At 43.5% G+C, this 22,696-nt stretch overlaps 1 protein-coding gene across 1 annotated transcript in view; it reads left to right on the top strand.

Annotated features, from left to right (window-relative positions):
• LOC121541816 (AMME syndrome candidate gene 1 protein-like) overlaps positions 1-22,212 on the top strand; it is a 38,979-nt gene extending 16,767 nt beyond the window's left edge. Inside the window, exons 3-6 of the mRNA XM_041851128.2 lie at positions 12,209-12,323; positions 15,442-15,532; positions 15,664-15,760; positions 16,063-22,212. Coding sequence (XP_041707062.1) covers positions 12,209-12,323; positions 15,442-15,532; positions 15,664-15,760; positions 16,063-16,177 — 418 coding nt within the window. The 3' untranslated portion in view covers positions 16,178-22,212. The remainder of the gene's footprint in view (positions 1-12,208; positions 12,324-15,441; positions 15,533-15,663; positions 15,761-16,062) is intronic.
• The last annotated feature ends 484 nt before the right edge of the window (positions 22,213-22,696 follow it).

Here is a 22,696-nt window from a genome sequence, read left to right as displayed (position 1 = left end):
TTGCCCGGGCGGTGTGTTTGGGATCATTGTCATGCTGAAAGACCCAGCCACGTTTCATCTTCAATGCCCTTGCTGATGGAAGGAGGTTTTCACTCAAAATCTCACGATACATGGCCCCATTCATTCTTTCCTTTACACGGATCAGTCGTCCTGGTCCCTTTGCAGAAAAACAGCCCCAAAGCATGATGTTTCCACCCCCATGCTTCACAGTAGGTATGGTGTTCTTTGGATGCAACTCAGCATTCTTTGTCCTCCAAACACGACGAGTTGAGTTTTTACCAAAAAGTTCTATTTTGGTTTCATCTGACCATATGACATTCTCCCAATCCTCTTCTGGATCATCCAAATGCACTCTAGCAAACTTCAGACGGGCCTGGACATGTACTGGCTTAAGCAGGGGGACACGTCTGGCACTGCAGGATTTGAGTCCCTGGCGGCGTAGTGTGTTACTGATGGTAGGCTTTGTTACTTTGGTCCCAGCTCTCTGCAGGTCATTCACTAGGTCCCCCCGTGTGGTTCTGGGATTTTTGCTCACCGTTCTTGTGATCATTTTGACCCACGGGGTGAGATCTTGCGTGGAGCCCCAGATCGAGGGGAGATTATCAGTGGTCTTGTATGTCTTCCATTTCCTAATAATTGCTCCCACAGTTGATTTCTTCAAACCAAGCTGCTTACCTATTGCAGATTCAGTCTTCCCAGCCTGGTGCAGGTCTACAATTTTGTTTCTGGTGTCCTTTGAGCCAGCTCTTTGGTCTTGGCCATAGTGGAGTTTGGAGTGTGACTGTTTGAGGTTGTGGACAGGTGTCTTTCATACTGATAACAAGTTCAAACAGGTGCCATTAATACAGGTAATGAGTGGAGGACAGAGGAGCCTCTTAAAGAAGAAGTTACAGGTCTGTGAGAGCCAGAAATCTTGCTTGTTTGTAGGTGACCAAATACTTATTTTCCACCATAATTTGCAAATAAATTCATTAAAAATCCTACAATGTGATTTTCTGGATTTTTTTTCCTCAATTTGTCTGTCATAGTTGACGTGTACCTATGATGAAAATTACAGGCCTCTCTCATCTTTTTAAGTGGGAGAACTTGCACAATTGGTGGCTGACTAAATACTTTTTTTCCCCACTGTACCTGCTCTATCGCATTCTACCATTAATTGAAAACCATTGAAGAATACACACGGAAAAGTCATGCTATTTGTATTTGAGCAATATGATTGGCTGTTGATTCAAGCACCACCACGCTCCTGCAAGTCACATTAGTTGATGCCTTAACACAGCACACACAAGCTGTCCAGAGCAAAAAGAAGCACTCATTAATCCACTCGCGGAGCTTATTGATTTTAGGGAAAGTGATTTACCAAAGTAAACCTTCAATAGTGAACATACTAGCAATATGCTGGCTACTGTTGATAGTCTGCTAAAAGAAAGCTTCAAAAAGACACCTAGCATTTCGTCTTGGCTAGCCTACTGTAGCCAGTCGATATATTGCGTTTTTTTCTTAAAGAGTAACTTTCATGATTAAAAAAAAATGTTTCATAGAAAATCAGATGTTTAGGCATAGTTATATAGAAATACGTCAATTCTGGTCTTTATTTTGACAGTTAGTTGCAAAAGTTATATATTTTGGTCTTTTAGTAGTAAATCTAGCTCTTTTTGCCCCTAGTGGTTCAACTCTACCATTGAAATCGTGATGTAGAGGTACCTTGAGAAGGTTCCTCTCCGTCATCTCGAGGGGTTCGGTATTAAATACACTCCCTTCTAGATGTGCTGGGTGGTACCACCTTAAGTCTTACTATAAAAGCAGGTGACAGCGTGCCTTACTTTGTAAGTGGAGTGTGCCAATATATTTTGCATGACGCTTCCTTGACTAGACTACGGACGTTACACGATTTAAAAGGCAGTTAAGGCAAATTTCCGCGAATGACCAAATTCAACATTTTTGTTAACCGTTTCATACACATCTATGTGCTTTTTACGAAGAAAAAAACATGTAGGCTTTGAGGATTATACGTTTATATTCGTAGCTACATTCATTTTAAGAAGAAATAGATGACAATGGTGGTCATGTGAAGTCGTATTTTTTCCCAACTTCTATGACAGATTGGTGGCGCAGTCTGCTAACACAGTTGGAGTTCAACGGTTGTGAATTCTAATCCCACATGGGGATTAGAATTTTCTTCAAATCCTTTATTTACAATATGCATCCCGTGCCCACACACTTCTAATTCTGAAAAGTGAAAGCATACCTGTGAGAGGGGTCGCCCTGGTAGTAGTTGCAGGGGTTTTATACGGTACCCAAGACCAATCTGTGAGTTAAACACTGTAATGCAGATTGATCATGCCCCTAATCTTCATTTTCAAGGTGATGATTGCACTTTTCTTCCCAACACAATAACGCAATAAATGCGAGTCCACATTTCAAAGATTTGTTTTGGACACCATGGGGAATTTGAACTTAAACCGCAAGTGGCAATACATGTCAGGAACTCGGTGCCTGACCACTGATCTAACTGTCCAGAGCCGTATTTGCTCAGAGCATGCCAGTGGACTTCTGGTAAGTATGTTTTAGTGGAAAGTGTTGGGATCAGGTACAACTATGTTTACCCACCCCAAACATTTATATTTATGAGCAACTCCCCCCACCCACAACTCTTTGGGCATTTTTGTAAAATTTGAAGGGGTTGTGCAAAGGCTGAAATTGGGGTTGACAGTTACCCTTTAAAGGGCAAGCATCCTATTTTGAGCTGTTACATTTATTTTCTCAAAATGACATACTTTAGAAATAAAAATTAATGCAATCAATACAATGCAATTCTAAAGAATAGAGTAATGACTTGCATTACTAAATTATACTGAACAAAAATATAAACACAACATGTAAAGTGTTGGTCCCATGTTTTCATGAGCACAAAAGCTTATTTCTCTCAAATTTTGTGCACAAATTTGTTTACATCCCTCTTAGTGAGAATTTCTCCTTTGAAAAGATAATCCATCCACCTGACAGGTGTGGCATATCAAGAAGCTTATTAAACAGCATGATCATTACACAGGTGCACCTTGTGCTGGGGACAATAAAAGGCCACTAAAATGTGCAGTTTTGTCACACAACACAATGCCACAGATGTCTCATGTTGAGGGAGTGAGCAATTTGCATGCTCACTGCAGGCATGTCCACCAAAGCTGTTGCCAGATAATTGAATGTTAATTTCTCTACCATAATCCGCCTCCAATGTTGTTTTAGAGAATGAGGCAGTACGTCCAACTGGCCTCACAACCGCAGACCACGTGTAACCACGCCAGCTCAGGACCTCCATAACTGGCTTTTTCGTCTGAGACCAGCCACCCGGACAGTTGATGAAACTGTGGGTTTGCACAACCAAATAACTTTCAGAACTGTCAGAAACCGCCTCAGGGAAGCTCATCTGTGTGCTCGTCGTCCTCACCAGGGTCTTGACCTGACTGCAGTTTGGCGTCGTAACCGACATCAGTGGGCAAATGTTCACCTTCAATGGCCACTGGCACGTTGGAGAAGTATGCTCTTCAAGGATGAATCCCAGTTTCAACTGTACCGGGCAGATGGAAGTCGTGTGGGCGAGCGGTTTGCTGATGTCAACGTTGTAAACAGAGTGCCCCATGGTGTCGGTGGGGTTATGGAATGGGCAGGCATAAGCTACAGGCAACGTACACAATTGCATTTTCAAATCAAAAATGAAATCAAATTGTATTGTCACATGTGCCGAATACAACGGGTGTAGACCTTACCATGAAATGCTTACTTACAAGCCCTTAACCAACAATGCAGTTTTAAGAAAAATAAGAGTTAAGAGAAATATTTACTAAATAAACGAACAAGGCTATATACAGGGGGGTACCGGTACCGAGTCAATGTGCGGGGGTACAGGTTAGTCGAGGTAATTTAGGTAATATGTACGTAGGTAGGGGTAAAGTGACTTGATGGCAATTTGAATGCACAGAGATACCGTGACGAAATCCTGAGGCCCATTGTCATGCCATTCATCCACCGCCATCACCTCAAGTTTCAGCATGATAATGCACAGCCACATGTCGCAAGCATCTGTACATAATTTCTGGAAGCTGAAAATGTCCCAGTTCTTCCATGGCCTGCATACTCACCAGACATGTCACCCATTGAGCATGTTTGGGATGCTCTAGATCAACGTGTACGACAGCGTGTTCCAGTTTGCCAATATCCAGCAACTTCGCACAGGCATTAAAGAGGAGTGGGACAACATTCCACAAGCCACAATCAACATCCTGATCAACTCTATGCGAAGGATGTGTGTCGCGCTGCATGAGTCAAATGGTGGTCACACAAGATACTGACTGGTTTTCTGATCCACACCCCTACTTAAAAAAAAAGATATCTGTGACCAACGGATCTGTTTTTCCAGTCATGTGAAAAGCATTGATGAAGGCCAAATTAATTTATTTCAATTGACTGTGGAATCTCAGTAAAATCTTTGAAGTTGTTGCATTTATATTTTTGTTCAGTGTGCATTACACAGCTTTTTATTACATATCATAATAACCAAATGTAGCCTATTAATAGCTGGATGCAGAGGGAAGCATGACAACCTATAGGCCCTGCATGACCCCAATGTATTAAACTACACCATGTCCGGGCCAGTATAAATTATTTTCGGGCCAAAAAGTTAATGTTGGACCCTTCTCCGTCAGTGGAAGATAAAAGCAGAGCAGCTGGTTCTGACCCATCAAGTGCTATGAGGCGGAGGGTGGTGAGCAGTGACAGGGGAGACGAGTGTATGCACTAGCAGGAACACCGTGTCTGTGTTCTGTCCCTGTCGCCTGCTGGGATATCTCCACATTTTTGCCTCGTAGGCATGAACAAAAAGAGAGGGGGAGGGAATGAGGGATGACAACAAATCCTTTGGGAGAAAACATTCACCCAACAGTTCCCTTTTGATATATTAAAGTAAAAAAAGATGGCAGACATGTTTTGAGTTCTCGGGGTGTGAATCTAGTTATCTTTTTGTGTTCTTATTATTCCGTCAATGAAAGGAACACCCCACCATCATCGAAACAATTCTGTCTTGTTGGTAAGGAAATGGCTCCTTCATTGGGGAGAAGCAGCATACCAGGTGGACAGGAACAAATAACACTGTATTTGAATGGGCAGGGGGTGCACATAAGGCTGAGCTGTAGCTCTCTCTCTTTCTCACACGCATACAGTGACAAACACACTCACTCACAGGCACACATACTCACTGACATCTGGAACTGGGCTCCTATTGGCTACAAGTTAAGACTCCTGCCAGTCTCCTATTGGCCAGCACTGTTGCTAGGATGATTCCACACTGAGGCCTATAGAGGAGGTCATGCACTGCAACATAGAGTTCAAGCTTTCTGCTGCCACAGCAAATGTCAAGTTTACTGGACTAAATCACGTAATTAATTTGATCTGATAACAAAATAGGAGCCCTTACATTAATACTTAAGCAAAAATAAAAAGTGGTATTTAGTTGACATGCATATTTTTGAACAGCATCAAGCAGAGTATTGGTGTGTTATGTGTTTACCCTAGCTTTTGTTTTTGTTGAGTTCACCGTAGGTACAGTCAAGGTTCGAGGATAATGTTTTTTTAAAAGTTTCCTCTATGGATTGAATTGTATCTAGGTACCACAAATGGCAGGCCTCTCGGTTCATTCGTTTTTCAAGAGTTGGGAGGGAGGTTGGGGGAGGGGGAGAGCAGTGTGTTGTGAGGGGGAACCAAAAAAAACAGGATGAAGCGTCCAGATGAGGATGCCAGTAAAGCTGGGTTTTGTTCACTCAGCCCGCCTGCTTCTGTGGGCACTAATGTCATTAGTGAGGCCTGGGGTACTTCTGGGAAAAACGGGGCCTTTTGGTGTAATGTTATCAATATGACTGGCTTCTTTGATAAAAAGAAAGATTATACTTCATGTCTTGCATAAAGAAGCTATGCTATGATTTTCTAGCTTGTTGAATCAAATAGCCGTGTCTGATCATTAGGGCTGGGAATGGCCAGGGATCTCACAATATGATATTATCACGGTACTTAGGTGCTTATACGATATGTATTGCGATTCTATATGTATTGCGATTCGATACTGATGTTCCAAACATATTGCTCACCATATGTCTGGAGCAGAGGGACAAGAGAGAGCCATGAAGAAAACTAGTTTTGCTCAGTAATGGAAATAAAAGTGCTGGAAACAAATTGGTTCCCTATTTAAAAGAAGATGGAGAACAAGCTATGAAGGAATAATACTGGAGTTTTGGTGAAGGTACAGCCAACTAGCGCAAAAAGTATATTACGATATTGTCAAAACGATACGATATATTGTCATAAATATATCCCGATATGTACAGTTGAAGTTTACATACACTTAGGATGGAGTCATTAAAACTTGTTTTTCAACCACTCCACACATTTCTTGTTAACAAACTATAGTTTTGGCAAGTCGGTTAGGACATCTACTTTGTGCATGACATAAGTAATTTTTCCAACAATTGTTTACAGACAGATTATTTCACTTATAATTCACTGTATCACAATTCCAGTGGGTCAGATGTTTACATGCACTAAGTTGACTGTGCCTTTAAACAGCTTGGAAAATTCCAAAAAATGATGTCATGGCTTTAGAAACTTCTGATAGGCTAATTGACATCATTTGAGTCAATTGGAGGTGTACCTGTGGATGTATTTCAAGGCCTACCTTCAAACTCAGTGCCTCTTTGCTTGACAACATGGGAAAATCAAAAGAAATCAGACAAGACCTCAGAAAAAAATTGTAGACCTCCACAAGTCTGGTTCATCCTTGGGAGCAATTTCCAAATGCCTGAAGGTACCACGTTCATCTGTACAAACAATAGTACAGAGGAAGGAGACGTGTTCTGTCTCCTAGAGATGAACGTACTTTGGTGCGAAAAGTGCAAATCAATCCCAGAACAACAGCAAAGGACCTTGTGAAGATGCTGGAGGAAACAGGTACAAAAGTATCTATATCCACAGTAAAACTAGTCCTATATCGACATAACTGAAAGGCCGCTCAGCAAGGAAGAAGCCACTGCTCCAAAACCGCCATAAAAAAGCCAGACTACGGTTTGCAACTGCACATGGGGACAATGATCGTACTTTTTGGAGAAATGTCCTCTGGTCTGATGAAACAAAAATAGAACTGTTTGGCCATAATGACCATCGTTATGTTTGGAGGAAAAAGGGGGTGGCTTTCAAGCCGAAGAACACCATCCCAACCGTGAAGCACGGAGGTGGCAGCATCATGCTGTGGGGGTGCTTTGCTGCAGGAGGGACTGGTGCACTTCACAAAATAGATGGCATCATGAGGAAGGAAAATTATGTGGATATATTGAAGCAACATCTCAAGACATCAGTCAGAAAGTTCAAGCTTGGTCGCAAAGGGGTCTTCCAAATGGACAATGACCCCAACCATACTTCCAAAGTTGTGACAAAATGGCTTAAGGACAATAAAGTGAAGGTATTGGAGTGGCCATCACAAAGCCCTGACCTCAATCCTATAGAACATTTGTGGGCAGAACTGAAAAAGCGTGTGCGAGCAATGAGGCCTACAAACCTGACTCAGTTACACCAGCTCTGTCAGGAGGAATGGGCCAAAATTCACCCAACTTATTGTGGGAAGCTTGTGGAAGGCTACCTGAAATGTTTGACCCAAGTTAAACAATTTAAAGGCAATGCTACCAAATACTAATTGAGTGTATATAAACTTCTGACCCACTGGGAATAATAATAATAATAATAATAATATGCCATTTAGCAGACGCTTTTATCCAAAGCGACTTACAGTCATGCGTGCATACATTTTTGTGTATGGGTGGTCCCGGGGATCGAACCCACTACCTTGGCGTTACAAGCGCCGTGCTCTACCAGCTGAGCTACAGAGGACCACATGTGATGAAAGAAATAAAAGCTGAAATAAATCATTCTCTCTACTATTATTCTGACATTTCACATTCTTAAAATAAAGTGGTGATCCTAACTGACCTAAGACAGGGACATTTTACAAGGATTAAATGGCAGGAATTGTGAAAAACTGAGTTTAAATGTATTTGGCTAAGGTGTATGTAAACTTCCCACTTCAACTGTAACTGTATCAATTTGTTCCCACCATCACTATTGATCATGTGTTTACACTGAGCCGAACAGACAGGGCAGCTTTAGTTTCTGTCTCGGGCTTGTGCCAACCAACCCGTGGTTGTTTTGGTTTTCAGACACTTTTCCCTCCCACTGCATTCCAATCTCCCTGGTTTTTGTTATTCAATATTTATAGATTTCCTAATGCCACAATCTCTCTCACCAGGCAGAACAGAATGCATGCTTAGGAAGATGTTCATGTGTCAAACACGCAGTTAGGCTATTTTCTGACTGTAGGGAGGACTGAACAGGCACAAACAGGAAAATAACCATTGTCAAAGCGCGGCGCACCTCTGCCGTTGAAACCTTTAAAACCAATGTTTTAAATGCGCATGTTTTTCAGAGAACAGAATGTTCAAGGCAGAAGTACAGCATTATTAAAATGCAGATGGCTGGAAGTAGCTATTGTACCAAGAAAGTGTTGTCCTATAATTATCCAGTTAATGTTTAGGGACTTTAGGATTTTTAACTCAGCAATTCTACAGAACACCCCTCACATCTTACCATATACAAAAACATAACTAGGAGCTTGTTCCTTGGAGCTTGTGTGTGTGTGCGTTTTCAGTTTTGTGTACGTCGAAGGACCTATGGTGCTGAATAAATCATGCAAAGCATGTACATGGAGCGGAGGAACGGCCTGGCCCCAGGGACCTCCAGGAGGGTTTTACCTCACTGAGAGATGCTGCTCTGTGCTCAGCTTGTCTCAGAAATGTATGGAACTCATTTACACTGTCATGCCCAGTTCAGATGCACCATTGCCTGTTTAAAGGCAATTGTTTACCAGTGCATTCATTTGATGAGTGGTCTGTCTTCCTATAGAGGGGCCAGCTCTCCTGGAGTTAATATCAACCTTCATGTCAGTATCTGCCAGTAAAGGAAAAATACAGTACAATACAGTATTTTATGCAAAGTAGGCCTACTAGGCTGATTTGTATTAAATGTGCTCTTTTTTATTCTTATTCGTTTCTAGAAGTCTTTCTTGGTGTGTGATTGCATGTGTGTGATTGAGACTGGGCTCAGTCAGCTTTAATCAACCTAATAGCATCTGTGGTCCACAGTGGGGGAGAGAGGATCTGGTTGAGCCGTGTGAGTGTGTGGTGTGCAGGGGATGAGACCGAGTATCAGACAATCCAATAAAGAATGCATTACCTTTACAGCATCTGGGCAGAACTGGTTTGATTATGTCTCTGTCTGTCTCTCTGTCTGCCTGTCTCTCTGTCCGCCTGTCTCTTTCTCTGTCCGCCTGTCTCTTTCTCTGTCTGCCTGTCTCTCTGTCTGCCTGTCTCTCTGTCCGCCTGTCTCTTTCTCTGTCTGCCTGTCTCTTTCTCTGTCTGCCTGTCTCTTTCTCTGTCTGCCTGTCTCTTTCTCTGTCTGCCTGTCTCTTTCTCTGTCTGCCTGTCTCTCTGTCTGCCTGTCTCTCTGTCTGCCTGTCTCTCTGTCTGCCTGTCTCTCTGTCCGCCTGTCTCTTTCTCTGTCTGTCTGTCTGTCTGTCTGTCTGTCTGTCTGTCTGTCTCTGTTTATCTGCATGTGTTAGTCATGTGATCTGCACTACTGTCAAAAGGGCCTTTCAGCCTTGCTGCATAGCCTCACCCTCCCAATGATCTGACATGCACTGTATGAATGTCATACTTTAGTGTGTGTTGGTTGCCCTGTTTCAGTAACTGACAACGTTCGTGAGGTCAGTCTCATGAATTCTCTCATCTCTTCCCTAATTTATCTCTGGGACAATTATGTTCCTCTTCATTGTTAGACCCTGTCTACAACTGGTATTAAAATAACTTTTCCATTTCAAATGATTTCCGATCACTGTTTAGCATCCACATCTGGTATTTCATCATTTCATTCTGTCCCTTGGATAAGCTTACATCAGCAGTCTGTAGAGGAGGATGCTGTCAGAGGATCTACAAAGCATGTTTTGTCTCTGTGTTACACTTGAAGTCCAGAGCAGCCATTTTGTAGAGGTTGCGATCATGTTTGTTTTAGTAGACAGACCTTTTTGAGGGCTGCTAGCAATGTCAAACTCAATGACCTGGTGCTCTGAAACTGCCAGCCAGGCAGGCAGGCTAGTTACGTTCTTGTTGTACTCACCCTCGGGTGGAGTCTTGTGTTTGTATTCAGCTATAGGCCTAAATGTAGCCTATAAATGTGAACACGTGTGAAATACAGTATTAATCCAAGCCTATTTGGATAAAAGGGTCAGCTCAGTTAAAAGACACATTTAGTTGTTTAATGACTCATCTGAGAGGATAAGCCTCACTACTCTTATGTGAGTGCCAGAGGTTTGTGGGTGCTGTTGTTTGTGTATCCTTTTTGCGTCTCCTGTCTGGGAAAGATTTGCCAACCCTGCCCTCTAATCAATCTGATCTGCAGCATGTAGAATTCCCCTCTCTCCCATGGAATCTTACACTGGAGCTGCAGCAACTCAGACATTAGAATGTCTCCAGCCATGGCTGTTGTTTAGCCACTGAGGCTCTGAGAGCCAATGTCATACCAGGTCAGGACATTATAGAATATGTCTACAATGTTTTTATTTTTTATTTACCTTTATTTAACTAGGCAAGTCAGTTAAGAACAAATTCTTATTTACAATGACGGCCTACACCGGCCAAACCCGGACGACGCTGGGCCAATTGTGCGCCGCCCTATGGCACTCCCAATCACGGCCGGTTGTGATACAGCCTGGATTCGAACCAGGGGGTCTGTAGTGATGCCTCAAGCACTGAGATGCAGTGCCTTAGACTACTGCGCCACTCGGGAGCCCAATGCTGTGTATCGTGACTAAAACGTTCCTGTTTTCCACCCAACTCAACATTAGGCTAACCATGTTGTTAGCACAGGAAAAGGGAGGGCCAGTGAAACAGGAGAAATTACAGATATTGGAGGGGCCTGACTCGTGGGGGATGTCATTGTTGCTTGCTAAGGGCCTCTGAAATGCAAGATAACCTTCTGAAAGCTCTTGAGTCTAGATTGTAGCCTCTGAAAGTGCTTTAGTTTAGGCTTATCCGTTTGTTCTGTTTGTTCTGCTGTGTTGTCCTCCTCAATACAAAGATGAAAAGCCACTCACATATACACAAAAATGGATTCCCTGTACTCTGTTGTCTGGTCAGGTTCTCTCGGCTTATCATGCCATCAGCGTACCCTCAGATCCTGAGAAGTCAATTACTCTGAGAGATCATTTGCTGTGTGATGTGGTCCAGAAGCAGTGAGCCGGCCTGTTTTATGTGTTCATTATGTTGCTTCTCCGTGCTTCTCTCCCACATCTCCCTCTAGTAAGAAACAGAACTGGGCCTCTTTCTGCTGAACTCAGCTTGTCACTCCCAATCCTGGACTGAAAGAAACAGAGTCCTATTTAACACATCATGGACTTAAAAGGGATGCTGTTCAGCGTTCACAGTTCATACCATTTGTTGTTACCAAATGAGTGTTGTATCAGTAAATACATGTAGAAGAGACAGCCCTCTGACAGAATGCCATCACCACATGGGGCATTTCACTCCTATGGGTGAATTAGGACAGGGTGTGGTGGTAGGTTATGGCACATAGAAACTGTAACTGACTCCATTCATCTGTGTTGTCTGCTGTCATGACGTGGGCAGGAAGGGTGGTGGCAGCAGTATTTTGTTAGGGTGGAGTGGAGTGGGGGAGAGAGGGGAAATTAGGATCTGTTGGGGGTGGAAATGAAGAGTCTGTGGGTCCAGCTAATACGGAGACTCACCTGCCATCAGGTCATTCTATTTTCAGATCCCCTCTGATAGGCTGTTTCTGAAATGTAGCACGGAAGATGTCACTTAATGGCTAATGTCTTCTGAAAGGATAAAGGAATATGCTTGCAGGGTTTCTTCATTTACGTGTTCTCTTATCAAAGAGATTTGCTCTTTCTTTTCATTCTAACAATAATGCCCTGTGAGATGAGATTAAACGCAAATATGTACTTCAGGTAGACATTGTCCTTGATAATCTGTTGGTCTTCCAGTTGGAATTGGTTCAAAGTAATGAAGCTGATGTTGTCCCTAAACGTCCCCCGTTGTCTCCACAGTGCCCTTAAAGACAGCCGCTTTCCCCCCGTGACGAGGGACGAGCTGCCACGCCTCTTCTGCTCGGTGTCTCTGCTCACCAACTTCGAGGACGTCGGTGATTACCTTGACTGGGAGGTAAGAGACAAACAAGACAGGTAGCTATTAATTCATCTTATGCAAAACTCTTCAGTCATTTAATTTTTATTGAAATTAAATAGCCTTCACATGTGAATCCAGCAGTTGAGGTTTACAGTGCACCGGAGAACAGTACACTCTCCACACTGAGCTGTACACTCTCCACACTGAGCAGCACACTCTCCACACTGAGCAGTACACTCTCCACACTGTGCAGTACACCCTCCACACTGAGCAGTACACTCTCCACACAGAGCAGTACACTCTCCACACTGTGCAGTACACTCTCCACACAGAGCAGTACACTCTCCACACTGAGCAGTACACTCTCCACACTGAGCAGCACACTCTCCACACTGAGCAGCACACTCTCCACACTGAGCAGTACACTCTCCACACTGAGCAGTACACTCTCCACACTGAGCAGTACACTCTCCACACTGTGCAGTACACTCTCCACACTGAGCAGTACACTCTCCACACTGTGCAGTACACTCTCCACACTGCAGTACACTCTCCACACTGTGCAGTACACTCTCCACACAGAGCAGTACACTCTCCACACTGAGCAGTACACTCTCCACACTGAGCAGCACACTCTCCACACTGAGCAGTACACTCTCCACACTGCAGTACACTCTCCACACTGAGCAGTACACTCTCCACACTGAGCAGTACACTCTCCACACTGTGCAGTACACTCTCCACACTGCAGTACACTCTCCACACTGAGCAGTACACTCTCCACACTGAGCAGTACACTCTCCACACTGTGCAGTACACTCTCCACACTGTGCAGTACACTCTCCACACTGAGCAGTACACTCTCCACACTGAGCAGCACACTCTCCACACTGAGCAGTACACTCTCCACACTGTGCAGTACACTCTCCACACTGAGCAGTACACTCTCCACACTGAGCAGTACACTCTCCACACTGAGCAGTACACTCTCCACACTGCAGTACACTCTCCACACTGTGCAGTACACTCTCCACACTGCAGTACACTCTCCACACTGAGCAGTACACTCTCCACACAGAGCAGTACACTCTCCACACTGAGCAGTACACTCTCCACACTGTGCAGTACACTCTCCACACTGTGCAGTACACTCTCCACACTGTGTAGTACACTCTCCACACTGTGCAGTACACTCTCCACACTGCAGTACACTCTCCACACTGAGCAGTACACTCTCCACACTGAGCAGTACACTATCCACACTGTGCAGTACACTCTCCACACTGCAGTACACTCTCCACACTGAGCAGTACACTCTCCACACTGAGCAGTACACTCTCCACACTGTGCAGTACACTCTCCACACTGAGCAGTACACTCTCCACACTGAGCAGCACACTCTCCACACTGAGCAGTACACTCTCCACACTGAGCAGTACACTCTCCACACTGAGCAGTACACTCTCCACACTGAGCAGCACACTCTCCACACTGAGCAGTACACTCTCCACACTGTGCAGTACACTCTCCACACTGAGCAGTACACTCTCCACATTGAGCAGTACACTCTCCACACTGCAGTACACTCTCCACACTGTGCAGTACACTCTCCACACTGCAGTACACTCTCCACACTGAGCAGTACACTCTCCACACAGAGCAGTACACTCTCCACACTGAGCAGTACACTCTCCACACTGTGCAGTACACTCTCCACACTGTGCAGTACACTCTCCACACTGTGTAGTACACTCTCCACACTGTGCAGTACACTCTCCACACTGAGCAGTACACTCTCCACACTGAGCAGTACACTCTCCACACTGTGCAGTACACTCTCCACACTGTGCAGTACACTCTCCACACTGTGCAGTACACTCTCCACACTGTGCAGTACACTCTCCACACTGAGCAGTACACTCTCCACACTGAGCAGTACACTCTCCACACTGCAGTACACTCTCCACACTATGCAGTACACTCTCCACACTATGCAGTACACTCTCCACACTGCAGTACACTCTCCACACTGAGCAGTACACTCTCCACACTGAGCAGTACACTCTCCACACTGTGCAGTACACTCTCCACACTGAGCAGTACACTCTCCACACTGAGCAGTACACTCTCCACACTGAGCAGTACACTCTCCACACTGAGCAGTACACTCTCCACACTGTGCAGTACACTCTCCACACTGCAGTACACTCTCCACACTGAGCAGTACACTCTCCACACTGAGCAGTACACTCTCCACACTGCAGTACACTCTCCACACTGTGCAGTACACTCTCCACACTGTGTAGTACACTCTCCACACTGTGCAGTACACTCTCCACACTGAGCAGTACACTCTCCACACTGAGCAGTACACTCTCCACACTGAGCAGTATACTCTCCACACTGAGCAGTACACTCTCCACACTGTGCAGTACACTCTCCACACTGCAGTACACTCTCCACACTGCAGTACACTCTCCACACTGTGCAGTACACTGGGAGAGATGAGAATGAAATAGGAATAGGACGCTGCTGCAGTGGCCTGAGTGAACTGGACCCCATTGCAGCCTGGAGATCCACACAGCAAGCATGATTTAGGCAGACAAGCAACATACACAGGCACTCTGTCTTTGTTGTGAGGACGTAAGCAGTGACCTTGCTGACCCAGAGGGGCTACAGTACAGAGTGGGCCTCGGGTGGGGGTAGGGTGGGACAAAGGCCGTGGCATGGGTGGGGGATTGTGTGTCACCCGGACGTTTTCGATTATAACTGGAACAATCCCCCGAGCTATCTTGACCGGATCCTGACCCTCAACCAACAATCTGAATTGCCTAAAAGGAACTAATACATCCAACTGTAGGGAACTCTGAAGATTGTTCCATAAGTGAGGTGCGAAGAAACTAAAAGCTGTTTTTCCTAAATCTGTTGTGACAGAAGGAATTTCAAGAGTTAGCCCTCCCTGTGACCGGGTATGGTATCTCGTACTTCTATAAGTTAGTAACACTGTTAGGTAATGCTGTAGTTTTTCTGGAGTGTGTGGCCGAAGACATGTAGTGTGTATATATAGGCATTTGTCTGTGTTGGTCCTGTCATTAAAGTGATGTCCGTTCTTCCGTCTCTCTCTCTCTCTCTCCATTCTTTCTCTGGCCTGTAGGTGGGTGTTCATGGCATTAGGATAGAGTTTTTCAATGAAAAAGGATCAAAGCGCACCGCCACCTACCTACCAGAGGTCGCAAAAGAGCAAGGTAAGTGAAATCGTGTGTCCCATCACCTTTGTATAATCTCTGTATGACTGAAGGTCTTGGTTCTAGAGAGAAGTGGTATTCAAGGGGATATAAAGGGGGATATTCAAGGAGATATAACCTTCTCTGTGCAGGATGGGACCACATTCAGACCATAGATTCCTTACTACGAAAGGGAGGCTACAAAGCTCCCATCACAAATGACTTCAGGAAGACCATTAAGTTGACCAGGTAAGAGAGGCTCCTTTCACACCGGATGCTGTCTGACTTCTACTGCTGGCCTTGGTTTTGCCTTAAGTGTAGATTATGACAGTGTAAGTGTTGCCCACTGCTGGGAATATGGCACTGGTGCATAATTACTGTAGGTGACCCTCCCAAAGCCCACCATGGTCCTGTTTGCCAAAGTACAGACAGAAATCAGTGAAGGAGTACTGCTACATCCATAGCAGCATTAGGATGTAGAGATTATAGGGCCACTGCCAGGTAAATTGGGGTAACTGTTCCTTCTCTAACTTCCCTCTCCTCCTGCTCAGGTACCGTAGCGAGAAGATGACGATGAGCTATGCTGAGTACATCGCCCACCGCCAGCACCATCATTATCAGAATGGCACCGGGCACCCTCTACCCCCATACAACCATTATTCCTGACAGCGAGCCGCATGACCAATCACTGGACCTCTCTGCGGACCTTTTCCCAGGAGAGCCCGCCCCCTCCTGGTCTAGCTATCTCTACTATTGTACAATTTTATGATGATAGTTTCCGTTGCCATGCTGACGCTCTCCCAGACATTGACGTGGCAACGGGTGGCAAAATGAGCATCAATTGATAATGATGAGAAAAAACAAAAATCGTTTTATTTTTATCCTCCTATTGATTTAGTTTTTGCAGCATATATATATATATATATATATATATAACTCCTTTAGTTCTTATTTTCGTTCACAAATACTAGATTTTCCTAAATGTTTATTATTTTCAAACAATCCTAATCAGGCTTTTGATTCTGTGGATGGAAGCAAGTCATATATATGGTAAATTAGTCTTGCATAAAGGTATAGGCTCATATTTTGTGTAGGCTTAGCTACAGTGTCCCATTATTTGTATTTTCCGTTTAATCCTTTCTTAGTGGCCGGATTGGCATTATTTGTATCATGTAGCAAGCCAACAGCCGTTCTGGAAGGTTCTATCTTTTCCTCAATTTTGCGATTCCTCTCAAGAAATTATTGACTGTTTAAGGTTGGTTTGGCCTTTGTAAACCGTTGTAGTGCTGTAGTTTAGAGTAGATGTTGGGACTTGTATACCCAATATTGTAGATTGTAGGGTTGTGATGCCACGCCACCAGTATTTGCTGGTCTTCTTTATCACATTGCCACACAAATGTGTTTGCTTTTCTGTGTGTGGTTAGAAGTTTGTTAAGTTCACATCTGACAGGAGATTGAAACCGCTATATTAAATTAGGAATAGGATCATGACAAAATATATGACAGAGCCATTCATTTCCACCCCTGAGTGTTCATGGTGTTTTGTAATGAAACTTTCATTTAATTTGTTCGGCTCCAGCTCAGATATTTTCGCTCGCTCTTCTTTCCAACTTCATTTTAGCTTGATCATGGCTGCGTCAAAATAGGTAATCTGTCCCTTGTCTCTGTGAAGCAGGCCACTAGTGAAAGTGATCCACAGGTGTGGTAGGGTTGGAGAGTTGACTGGAGGACTGAATGGTTTGGTGTGGTAGGGTTGGAGAGTTGGCTGGAGGGTGTGGTAGGGTTGGAGAGTTGACTGCAGGGCTGGAGGGTGTGGTGTGGTAGGGTTGGAGAGTTGGCTGGAGGGTGTGGTAGGGTTGGAGAGTTGACGGCAGGGCTGGAGGGTATGGTGTGGTAGGGTTGGAGAGTTGGCTGGAGGGTGTGGTAGGGTTGGAGAGTTGACGGCAGGGCTGGAGGGTGTGGTGTGGTAGGGTTGTAGAGTTGACTGCAGGGCTGGAGGGTGTGGTGTGGTAGGGTTGGAGAGTTGACTGCAGAGTGCATTGTCCTCTGAGAAAAAGGCCTTCATCCTGTTATTCCATGCTAGTTGGTTTGAGAGGAAAATCCAATGAATGAGACTTGAGTCTAGTGACAGGGATATGCTAAAACTACTAAAAGCCATATTCTGTTTTTAATGCATGTGGTTGGTTTGTAGGCTTGAGATGTTTGCTTTTCTCTCCACCCCCTATCTATCCATAACCTCTGTGTTTACTTCCTCTACGAGTTTACTTTATTCTGGTGGCTTTGGTCCCAAAAATGGGGTTTCCTCTCAAAGTTTGTGTTTTGGTCCTGGTTAGGAATCTGGGCCTGTGAGACATTATCTGGACTTACTCGGTTAGCATCAGGGGTGTATTTATTAGTTGGAGTCTGTTGCAAAACGTTTTGCAATAAAAAACATTTACTGTTTGGTTCCTAGAGTAAACAGGGCAAACGGAACAAAACGGGAGGACTACCTGAATTTGTCCAATAGAAACTCGTTTTCATTTAGAAAAGTTTTACATTTGCAAAACATTTTGCAACGGGATCCGACAAATGAATACACCCCAGCGCTTGAGCTCCTTTGTGTTTGTTAGAGTTCTCGTCACCTCCACTGCTTTTATACCATTTTAACTGAAGCTTGTGGCCACAATGACAAATAATGAAACTTGATGTAGGTCTAATCAATGTTTACATCCACATTTGACATTACATGCTTGATGACTGACGGTTGCCATAGCTGTGCACTTTCATGTGCTCTCGTCAAATGTTAGCTCTTGTGGAGGCTTCTGGAGGTAGCGTCTAGCTAACCTTAAACCCTTGGCACTGTTCATCGTGGGTTGAGTTGTTGAAATCCGTTATTTCCTCATGACAGGCTGCTGTTTGTTGAGGTGCTTGCTGTTTTCAGGACCAGTTGCTCCCCATCTCTGTGCCACTAGAAACCATGCATGGGTTGTTGGTATTTCTTGTCAGCTGTTTTGGCAGACTGGTGAGCTGGTTGAAACTGATGCAGAGGAAACTGGGAAAGGATGGTCAAGCTGCATTCAATCAAACCCTACATAAAGAGCTAGGGATTTCAAAGGACCAGTGAGGCCATTTCCTCTTCAAGTATTCCTTATTGTCAGTCACATCAATGCCCAGTAGTTGGTATGTTTTATCAAGTGTAGTTACTGGATTAGCTCATGACCTCCGTGTATTGTACAGGTTTGAGAGGTGCTTGTACCAAAAAAATAAAAAAATAATTTTGGAACAGCTTTTACCAACTGACAGTAGGGTTAATCCTTTTTATTTTATTTTTATATGCAAAATGTTAAGGGCTTTTGGCACTCCATCCACAGTAACCCGAAATGACCCAGATTTCAGTTGTTGATTTAATAAATTATGGACCAGTGAAATGATGCCCTGAGTGTTCCTCTGTCCTGTACTGTTGTCTAACCCTGACCTCAACCTACAGGGCAGTGAAGGGCCTTAAAAACCTGATTCACCCATTCACCCTCAGATAGACACATTGTAGTGGGAGGCAGGTGGGAACCTTCCTTGTAGTCACACCAGGCCATTAGACTTAGAAACCCCAGCTTACTTAATTAATATAGCCTAGTGTAGAAGTGGTTGGTCCACAGACATGCAAGGTTCAGATGTTATTGTGATAATGGTCTATCTACCCTGTTCTCTGTGGTTCCCTGCTCAGAGATTGGATGGCATTTCCTTCATATTATCCTCTTGGGGTCAGGGAAATGCTGCTCAACAACATTGACAGGACAAAGGAGGCCTACTTAAAGAGATATATTGGCCTAGTAGTTTGTCACAAAAACAGTTTTCAGAGAACTGCAGGACAAGCTTTCCCTCTTGTTGAACAGTCAGGTACCCATTTTCTGGTCCATTCACTACAGCACAAGCGGAACATTTTCCTGCTGCAAAACCAAGTCCGTCATTCTCTTTTACATACTTGCTGATGTATGTATACACAATCCATTGTGTTGCATGTGTGTATGTATATAAAACATACAGTATGGTTTAATCCCCGACACGCTTCATCTAAGGCTTAGAGACTCGTATAAATCATCAGAAATAAATAAAATGGTGCTATTGGACCTCATGTTGGGGCGGTTGCGGGTTTCGTGACTGGTCATGCGGACTCATCGATCATATCAGACTTATTATCCTTGATATATGCAGATCTGTTCAACAGGTGTTTTTTTCCTACCAGTGTAAGTCAACACCCTGCAGGTTTGAAAGGACAAGAAGTCACAACTAACCCCCCTCCCAACTCCCTGCCTCATGGCCTGGGGGTTAAAGGTGTAGTCTGTCGTTCAGTAGATTGTGGCATCAGAAGGGGACATTCTCTCCTGGGCTGGGACAGTAAAGAGTTAGAGTAAAAGGGTTCTATCGCCCCTCTCCAGCCTCCCATCGTAGGCCCCTTTCCCTGTCCAGCCCATGACTGGAGATTCCTCTTAGAAGCACACCCATAACACTTCATGTTTTACCCCTGTTAAATCGTGAGTTTTTATAGCTGACCTGTATCATTCACTCGTCCATGGGGTTGATTATCTGCTTAAAAGATAATCTGACAGAAGGCTCTCACTCAACTCTGGCTCTTACAAACTCCCTCAAAGGAAGTCGTGCTTCTCATTTAATATTGTCATGCATGTAAGTTGGCAGGTTTAGTGAGCCAGGTGAGTGATTGCTGACATCATCAGGATGCTCACATAATTCTTGTATGACATTTGACTAGGACCATTCTTTGCCATTCATGAATCAGTCTTCCGTATGACCGTAAGTATATCATGTAACTTTAACATGGAAATGACTGAACGTAAAGGTTCATGAATATCAATTAATCTCAGTCAAATGTGATGTGATTTTTCCTGGTGTCCTTCAAAAGGTAATTCTGACTGCTCATTTGCAGTTAGTTTAAACACACCTCTGCCCATGGATGAGTGGCCGTTGTTCATACTGACACAACTGGGATAATGTGTGAAGACAATGTCATTTGGCTACATTGCCGGGTTTAGCCCCAGCATTCCTTGTATATGTACCGGTATGCATATATTTTTGTGGAATGCTTACGCTCCTATTACCTTTGTTTGTTCGACCGAACCAAAGATGCCTCTGGCCCATAGCGATGTATAGAGATCATAACATGGAAGTAACCTGTTTTTGCATGGACATTGCCATTGAGGGCTTACGCCATTTTAAAATGGTCAACTGGATGGGGATTCCTATGGGTTGGGAGTGATTGGCCAATGAGCAGAGCATTATTTTCTTCTTCAAATTAGTTTGCCTAGTTTGTAATTGGCTTTAAGCTATATGACTGCCATCTAGCGGCCACAAATGAAACACGATTTGGTTCAAGACTCCATCACTGCAGGTGATAGTAAGTCACCAATATTAGCTTTACACTTTTTTCAAACATCAAAAGAAGGAAATGTACTACTTTAAAATGGAGAAAGCCTCAATGGCGCTGAGCCTGCTGTCACAGACGCCATAATGGCACAGATAAAACGTAGCGATCACTATACATCTATGTTCTGGCCATGTCCAAATGCTGCTCTTCAGGCCTGGCTTCCTGTCCTTCCAAAAAACACCCCTGCAAGAGACAAAATGTTATTTTTTCCCGTCTGTTTAGTTCTTTTTTAAATCTGTTTTTTGTACGATTTCTAACTTGTCTTTTGATTTCTTTAGCAACCTGTTATTCAATGAATGTTCATTGATTCTTTCTGAAGCCTTACCAGGCCTCAAGGATAGGGAAATTACTAGGTTGCACACATTTATTTTTATTTTGTTGTTGTCACTTGTATTTTCATTATTATTATAATTTTTTCAACAACAACAAAAACCCATAGCGTGCCTCCTAGATGTATGGGTTTCTGTGTTTCTTTCCTAAAGACCAGCAGTTATACTTTATATAAAAGATGAGTTTGTCCTTATTTTTTACGCCATTAAAGATGAAAAAAAAGCCTATTTTCTTTACTCTGGACCCAGTAGCTGCACTGGTATACAATCGCACTAATAGATAAACAAAAAAATAGAAATAAATGAATCAATAATAAATGAAATAAGAACTACAATAAACTTGTGTTTGGAACTTTTCTAAGATTTACTAAAAGAAAAAAAATGAAATGACTGTTTTTGTACATCAAAATCAATTCTTTTCCCAAAAACTTTTGGATCTAGTTTCTAAATTATTTTAGTGGTTTTCTATGTTCTGAAAATGTGAGACACGGAGTTGTGCGAAGTGTCGCTGTGCAGAGTAACTGTCTCTGCTTTGGTGGCATGACGGGACGTGGGGTTGCCTGGCGTAACCCCTCACACCCACCTTTTATTTCTTCTACTTTGAATTTTTGGTTCTTTCTCTGCTTTAGTAACTTAAATGTTGATGGAAGAATATGAACTGGGATATATAAAAAAAAGACTCCTTTAGAGCTAAAGTCTCCTTTCTCTCCCATTGAATTGCTGTTAGTGTGATGAGACTTGAAATGGGCATTTATGATAGTATGGCTCCAAAAAAATACAAATGGAAAATTTTACAAAAAAATGTGTGGGGAGGGAGAAAATCTTATATATAGATGGGTTATCAGTGGGTATGTGAGAAATGGCTGTGGATATGATCATGTAGTTTTAAACATTGTTATTACCGTTTAAATTCATTTAGCCAATAAAAAATAAATAAAACCAAGTGAAAAGAGAAATGTGTGTGTGAGTTTTGTGTAATGGGTGTTTTGTCATTATGTTAAACGACTGATAATGTATTTGGTTGTATGCTTGGAGAGTTGGAGCCTGATTGAATGTCATACAATACACAATAGGTTATATTTACAGTTTGGTTAGAAGTCCATAGTAATGGGAAGGAAATAATGTAGGTGCTACACATTGATGGTGTTAGAGGTGTTCGCCCCTTACTATTTAAATCGCTTTGAGCACTGTAAAAGCGCCATATAAATCCAATCTACACCTGTAGAGGTGCAAGGGTAAAATCACAGGGGAAGCGAAGGCCCCCAAAAAATAAGGCATATTACAACCCGTGTTGTGATAATTACGTAGTTTGCTCTATAACCTGTTAGTTCATATGCCTTGACACCGTGATATATAGGCCTAAGGGCGAGACAATAAGAAGACAGTGGCAGAATAAATTCAACCACACATTTGTTTCATTGCAAAACTGGAGAGCAACAT

This window comes from Coregonus clupeaformis, chromosome 27 (assembly GCF_020615455.1).
Source record: "Coregonus clupeaformis isolate EN_2021a chromosome 27, ASM2061545v1, whole genome shotgun sequence".
Classification (NCBI taxonomy): Eukaryota; Metazoa; Chordata; class Actinopteri; order Salmoniformes; family Salmonidae; genus Coregonus; species Coregonus clupeaformis.
This window is presented reverse-complemented; position numbering and strand designations above follow the sequence as displayed.